We start from the raw sequence: 7,088 nt of genomic DNA, 5'->3' as shown, positions 1-7,088 counted from the left end.
AGCGAATTGTGTTTTTGTTTCTCATTATGATTTTTTTTTAGCTACCTAAGTGAATGTTTCGAACAATGTGTATAAAATATAAATAAAATGATTCTTAATATTAAATTGGAAAATGTTTTTGAACTAATTTGAATCTTGTAATATTAATTACTGCCTCGGGCAACATTCCATGGAACTGACTGAATGCTCAGCGGAATGATTGAACGACTAACTGAATTCAACAAAGAGATAGAGAGGGAATGAGAGTGGGAGAGGGGCAACGCATGCCGCACTTGAGCGCATGCGTGGCATGTGTGGTCTTCCACGGGGGCAAGCACTTCCGTTTTGCAGGCAGCAGGCCGCCAGGCGCAGGCCGCAGGCCGCACACAAAACCAACAAATAAAGCGGCTAAACAAATTATCGATGGACAAATGAAGATGAGTATTTATCCTTGAAACGGAACGGAACGAAACGGACCCGACCCGACCCTCTATGCGCCATTAATATTGTACAAGTGCCTCGTTTGTGCGGTGCGGCGAAAAAGGGATGGGTAGATGCTGCGAGGGAGAGTGTGAGTGAGAGTGAGAGCAAGAATGGGAGGCAGCTAGCTGTGTGCGGCTTTGTTTTGACAAGTGCGCGAGCTGTGGGTAAGAAATGCTCTCGTTATTGTTGTGTGTCTCTTCATGCACAATTTGTCGTCACTTGGCGATGACTTAATTCATTTAGCAGAGGCCCAGCGGACCAGCCAATGGTCCGGCTGAAGCGGTGGCCGCGGCAGTGGCTGTGATTCTGTGGCAGAGTTGCTGATGCTGCTGCTGCTGCTGCTGTGCTACATTCAGTCAGCGAACGGCGAGGCAAACGGATGGCGATCTCATCAGCAGCAACAGCCTCGTATCTGCTCACGGCGCTCACCCACGACAGCCACAGTAACAGCCAGAGTCATAGTCCCAGCGATGGGAGTGGCAGTGGAGGGGCCGGCGACTCCGAGGACTCGCAGCCAGGCGGTAGCCGCAGGAGGCGGCCACCCAGGCAAAAGATCAATGCCAGAGAGCGATACAGGACCTTCAAGTAAGTCCCAGGGAGTCCCAACCATAGCTCTGCAGCAGGTCTAAGCTCTTCTTCTCCCGCCCCCTCTCTTCAACAGTGTTAATGCCGCGTATGAGGCTCTGCGCAGTATGATACCCACGGAGCCGATGAACCGCAAGCTCTCGAAGATCGAGATCATCCGCCTGGCCAGCAGCTACATCACCCATCTCAGCAGCACACTGCAGACAGGTACGAAAGCTAACATACCCTCCCATTTAATTGGATTTCCATCTGATCATTCTTCTGTTTGTCCACCACAGGAACCGATTTTCAGCCTTGTCTGCTGCATAAATACGAAAACGATGGCGGTGGAGGTGGAAGTGGCGGTGGAGGCCACAGCAGACGCATCAGCATCTGCACTTTCTGTCTGAAAAGCAAGTGAACAATGTAAAGTAATCAGATTAAGCTTAGATTATGTGCAATTGCAATGCATTTCGCGGTATTTATTTAAATTAAAACAGCCTTGGTGAATTCTTTCAAATTAACCGCCCAGTGGGAGCGACATCTGTTGGATTTCGGCTGTACTCCAATGACACTGCCATCTATTGCTGAACTGCTGCATTGCTGTTCTCTATTTTGAGACATACATTAAAACATTAATTTCAGTTACGAACTGTTAAATATTAGCATTAGCATAATAGTAGCATAACTTTTAAATATTTTCCTTCTAACCATAACCAGCGCACATTTTTTCGTGGAAAATATACATTGTGCTAATCGCACAAAAGTATCGATATATACGCTGTGTAATCAACAGAATTAAAAACTTGCAATGAAACGTCTGGGATAATGTATGTAATTATTAACGATTAGCGTTGAAATAACGCATGATAGTTTCCTATATGATATTGATATTTTTGTCGATATACTAGAACTGCCATAATAACTACATATCGATGGGTTTTTATATCGTGGTAACATATACAATTGACATCACTAGCTACATGTCATTATGAAAATCTGCGCCAAAATCTTTTAGACGCGTGCTTGGAAAAGAAAAATAGGTAATTGAAAAAATTCCCGGGCAAAAATGTCGGCACCGCCACCGAAATCGAAGCGCGTACTGACGCCCAGCAAGGAAAACGTACCGACCTCTCCCAACCAAGGACCGGCAAAGAAGGTAAAAAGTAACAGCGACTTGGACACCGGCGACGATGTGGAGAACAAATGCAGCGACGATGTGGAGAACAAACGCGGCGACGATGTGAAAAACGATTGCGGCGACGACGAGTTTGATTTAATTTTTCTGGCCGCATTGGATGAAATGGAAGCGGCCGAGTCCGCGCACAAGCTGGACCTGTCCACCTGGCAGCGCTGCGTGATCGAGGAGCTCGAAATGGACACGGAGAGTTCCAGCGTCAAATTGCTGGTCAAAAAGAGTCCCGAGGTGGCCGACGAGCCACAGACGGCCAAGTGTCACGTGCACGCGCCGTGGAATGTTTCTGACATGAAACAGGGCGATATTGTATCGCTGCTGGCCAAGTGGCAGCCCTCGCAGAGTGTCTACGTGGTCGACAAGGAGCACGGCTTCTGCGTGACCAATCCCGATTTTCTGATATCCGGCACCACCGTCACGGGCGCCCTCTTCTGTCGCCGCAAGGCGGTGCTGCAGGAGCGCTTCCGCGGCCTCCAGTGGAACAACCGTGTGGTGAGTACACAGTAAAAACAGCAAAAAATATCTCGACAATCAAATGCATGACTCTCGCTCCCCTTCACATAGATGGTCGTTGGCACGCTGGTGCACGAACTGTTCCAACGTGTGCTCACCGATAAAATTTACACGCGATCCCATGTGCTGACCATCCTGAAGTACATGCTGCAGAATCCATACTATGGTCAGTTCCTGTATGGCGGCGGCATCACCCATCAGGAGATAACCGAGGATATGCAGCGGTTCGTCAATCCCATCGTTCGCTTCGCCAATCAGTACTTGCTCGATAAGATCCCTACTATGCCGACCCCGACGAATTTCCGCGGACGCATTGACGAGGTTGAAAATACTGAGGAGAACCTGTGGGTGCCGCAGCTGGGACTCAAGGGCAAGGTGGATGTGTCGGTGTCCGTGAACACGTCCATGAATCCCATACCTCTGGAGCTGAAGACCGGCCGCTCCACCTTCTCCATCGAGCACACGGGCCAGCTGATACTCTACCAGATGATGAACTCGGCCCTGGGCGTCGAGACGAGCTCCGGTCTGCTGCTCTACCTGCGCGAGAACATGATGCGCGAGATTTTTGGCAAGCGCAACGAGATGCGCGACCTCATCATGATGCGCAACGAGCTGGCCAAGTATTTGGTAAGAGAGCCAACGGCTCCGGCAATGCCGATGGAGGACATCGAGGACCTCTGCCTGCCGGGTCCCATTAGCCACCACAGTGCATGCCAGACATGCCAGTTCAATACGGTGTGCGCCATCTACGCCAAGCGCGACACCAAACTGACTCTGGGCGACTCGCATTCGATGAAGACTCTGATGCCGACACTGCTGGCTCACCTGACCGATGACGATATTAAGTACTTCCACAGCTGGTGCGGCGTACTGGCCCTCGAGGATAAGCACTCGCGCGAATCCTTTAAACAGCCGACCATCTGGACGGAGGATCGCGTCACGCGCCAAAAGCAGGGACGCGCCATAATCAACCTGCGCCTCTATCCTGGCCAATTGGCACTGAAATGCAACGGCCGCTATGAGCAGAGCATGCAGCTGCCCAGCGGCGTCGATCCCAGCATCAATATGTATCACTGTGGGGTAAGTTCGATCATTGGCTTGGCTTGTCAACGATACAGTGACAACCGTGGTGTGCATGTTTGTAATCGCTCCCTTCTTCTTCCTCCCTTCTGCAGTTCGATGTGGGCGAGTATGTGATCGTCAGCACCGATTCTTGCATGGCCGTTGCCGCAGGGAACATCATTTCGTTGGAGTGCCGCCGCCTGACGCTCGCCCTGGATCGGGACCTCAAGCCGAAGTACGAGAACGAGACCTTCACCGTAGACAAGCACGACTCGACGAGCTTCAGCTCATTCAATTACACCAGCCTCGCCTTGCTGCTTGCCCCCACAGAGCGAGCCAAGGAGCTACGCTCCATCATTGTGGCCTTAAAACGGCAGCAGGCGCCGGACAGCGTGCCATATTCACATGTTCGCATGAGGAGCCACGATATTCTGAAGAATCTGAATAATCTGCAGAAGCAGGCCATTTTGCGCTGCTTTAACGGCCAATCGTACTTTCTGATCAAGGGTCTGCCCGGCACCGGCAAGACCCAGACCCTGGTCGCTCTGGTGCGTGTGCTGCATATGCTTGAGCTCAGCGTCCTGATCACAGCCCACACACACTCGGCGGTGGACAATCTGATGGGTCGCCTAATGGAGTACGGGCTGCCCATGGTCCGGCTGGGCCAAAGCTCACGCATAGCCAAGAAACTGCAAGATATCAGCGAGGAGAGAGTCGCCAGACGCTGCAGCACTGTTGATCAGTTGGCTGACGCCCTGGAAACTCCCTTGATTGTGGGCGTCACCTGCCTGGGCATGGGGCACCCCATCTTCCGCAAACGCACATTTGACTTTTGCATCGTGGACGAGGCCACCCAGGTGCTGGAGCCCACCATTTTGCGTCCGCTGTTCCACTGCCAACGCTTCGTGTTGGTCGGAGATCCAGAACAACTTCCGCCAATTGTTAAGTCGCGCGAGGCTCGCAATCGAGGCGCTGACGTATCGCTCTTTGATCGCCTCGACTCGCCCGAAAACACAGCCGTGCTGTCCGTACAGTACCGCATGAATGGCACCATCAACCGTCTGGCCAATCTGCTCACCTACGAAGGTGAGCTGCAGTGCGCCAACGATTCTGTCGCCAAGGCCAATCTGCCGCTGTATCTCCCTCGGGACTCACCCTTGTGGGTGCGTCGCGCGCTGAGTCAACATCTGGACATGGCCGTCGTGGTGTTAAACACCGACGACGTCTCCTTGCGCTGCCAGAATCAAAAAGGCTTCCCGTACACCAACATCTGCGAGGTGGGCGCTGTGATGGATATACTACACCAGCTGAAGTCTGCTGGCTTTAACTTGTCCAACGTCGGTGTTATCGCCCCCTACCGCGCCCAAGTGGAGCTGCTGCGCCGACTGGGCGAGTGTCTGGACAAGCGAGTTGAGTTCAACACTGTGGATCAGTATCAGGGTCGCGACAAAAGCATAATCATTTATAGCTGCACCAGGACCGGACGCGAGCCGGAGCAGGTGCAGGGGCGCATCCGCGGCGCTGAGATTCTCGAAGATAAGCGCCGCCTCACAGTCGCCATCACTCGCGCCAAACATAAGCTGATCATCCTGGGTGACGTTGTATGCCTCCAGAAATACAACCCCTTCCACGTCCTGTTCAGCAACATACCCGAGTCATGCTTCCTGACCCTGAGCGAGGGTAATATGGATTTTGACTATTTGCTTCCAGATACTGAGCGCGGGTAATATGGATTTTGAATTGATGTCTTTGTACGACGACATCAATCGCCTCATGGAGCCATTGGCCTATGAATAGTCATTAGTTTTTTAAGAAGTAGCTTGACGTTACCTGACGAGTTAAAGGAGGCTTCGTTGCAGGAAGGATGAACACATATACAACACATACACAAAAGATAGAAGTGCCAAAGAAGGAATACATTTTTAAGGAATACATTTTTAAGGAACCAAAGAAAGTTCGGAAGGAAAGAAGGAGGACAACTAGAAGGACGAGTACAACTTTTAGATGACGTTGAAAGAAGAAATCCTTGACGGGAATACAAGAAGGATTGTGAGAAAGAAAAAATACAAACATTACAAATCTTAATGCAACGAAGGAATCCTCAAAGGAAACACTAAATTTAAGGAAAGGATCGTCAGAAAGAAAGAAGAATACAAATTTGAACATGTGATTCGTGTAGAGAAGAGATCCACAAAAAATTAACACAAATTAATGGAACGATCGAAGGAATCGTCAAAGGAAACACTCAATTTAAAGGAAGGATCGTTTTACAGGGATTTTACGATGGGATTTGTTACAGGAAGAAATCAACAGAGAGAAGCCAGCACGCACACAAACACTTTTAAAGTTGCTGGAAGAATGTTGATTTCAGTTTTATGTTTTGATAAATCCACGATGTAATGCTATTTCGAGCGGCATTTTTATTCGCAAAGTGGAGACACTTTTTGGTCTCTGAAAAGCTCCTTGGGGGAATGTCTATCTGCAGCGTAAAGTGTAAAGATTATACCAGATGTTAAGCCCCTAAAAATTCCAGATTTTAGGTAAAATTTCTTTGTAAATAGAACCCCCACGCCTCCTCGCACTCTCATAATTCGCGTGACATTCTTGCTGTGTTCCCGCAGCCTAACGGTGCCTGCAGCACTCCCCTCACTCTTTTGCCGGTTCTCCTCCTGCCAGCGTTGCTTTATCCAACCGGAAGCTGGGGCACCTTCGAGTCTGTTCCGTTCTCTTGTCCGCGTGCCACACGTGCCACGAATGCATATGAGCAGGAGAGATACATGCAAGTGGGAGTGGGTGTGAAGGGGGGGAACTGTGGGTGCCTGCATGCAGCGGATGCAATTAACAGCCACTAGCCGACGTGAGTCATTCTCATGATTATCGGCATCATTATCGTCCTACCCATGGCATGGGCCATTCCTTCCCACCCATGCCATGCCCCATCAATCCTTGCCCATGCCCCATATATTCACATGTTTTGATGTTTGTATCCGAAATGTGAGATTGATTGGCCCCAAAAATTGGAGAAAACCAAACCAAAGCAAAGCGAAATGAAGTGTTAAAAGAAAAGGTTGGATAAGGGTCGACTCTGGGTTACCTTCATGCTTCCCTCCTTTTGATTCTCATAAGCACAAAAAGTAAGAGTGGACAAAGGACTGCAATTGGACTGTTTACTTGCTGACGACTAATGCAATACCAGCCTGATATCGGAATCCAAACTAGATGCCTGCTTGTAGAGTTAACCCAATCGCAGCGTGTGTCAGTCAGGGACAGCCCTGCAGGCCCTACGCGTACA

General features: G+C 50.1%; 2 protein-coding genes across 2 annotated transcripts; both read left to right on the top strand.

Annotated features, from left to right (window-relative positions):
- The first annotated feature begins 763 nt into the window (after positions 1-763).
- LOC117895069 (basic helix-loop-helix transcription factor scleraxis) lies at positions 764-1,592 on the top strand. Its single transcript, XM_034802457.1, has 3 exons — positions 764-1,047; positions 1,124-1,254; positions 1,326-1,592. The coding sequence occupies exons 1-3, from the start codon at positions 842-844 to the stop codon at positions 1,445-1,447; spliced, it is 459 nt and encodes a 152-aa protein (XP_034658348.1). The 5' UTR covers positions 764-841; the 3' UTR covers positions 1,448-1,592.
- Positions 1,593-1,997: 405 nt separating this feature from the next.
- LOC117898643 (DNA replication ATP-dependent helicase/nuclease DNA2) lies at positions 1,998-6,201 on the top strand. The gene is made up of 3 exons (XM_034808209.1): positions 1,998-2,713; positions 2,786-3,814; positions 3,910-6,201. Exons 1-3 carry the CDS (start codon positions 2,096-2,098, stop codon positions 5,521-5,523), a joined length of 3,261 nt encoding a protein of 1,086 aa, XP_034664100.1. The 5' UTR covers positions 1,998-2,095; the 3' UTR covers positions 5,524-6,201.
- The last annotated feature ends 887 nt before the right edge of the window (positions 6,202-7,088 follow it).

This window comes from Drosophila subobscura, chromosome A (genome assembly GCF_008121235.1).
Source record: "Drosophila subobscura isolate 14011-0131.10 chromosome A, UCBerk_Dsub_1.0, whole genome shotgun sequence".
In the NCBI taxonomy this organism is placed as follows: Eukaryota; Metazoa; Arthropoda; class Insecta; order Diptera; family Drosophilidae; genus Drosophila; species Drosophila subobscura.
This window is presented reverse-complemented; position numbering and strand designations above follow the sequence as displayed.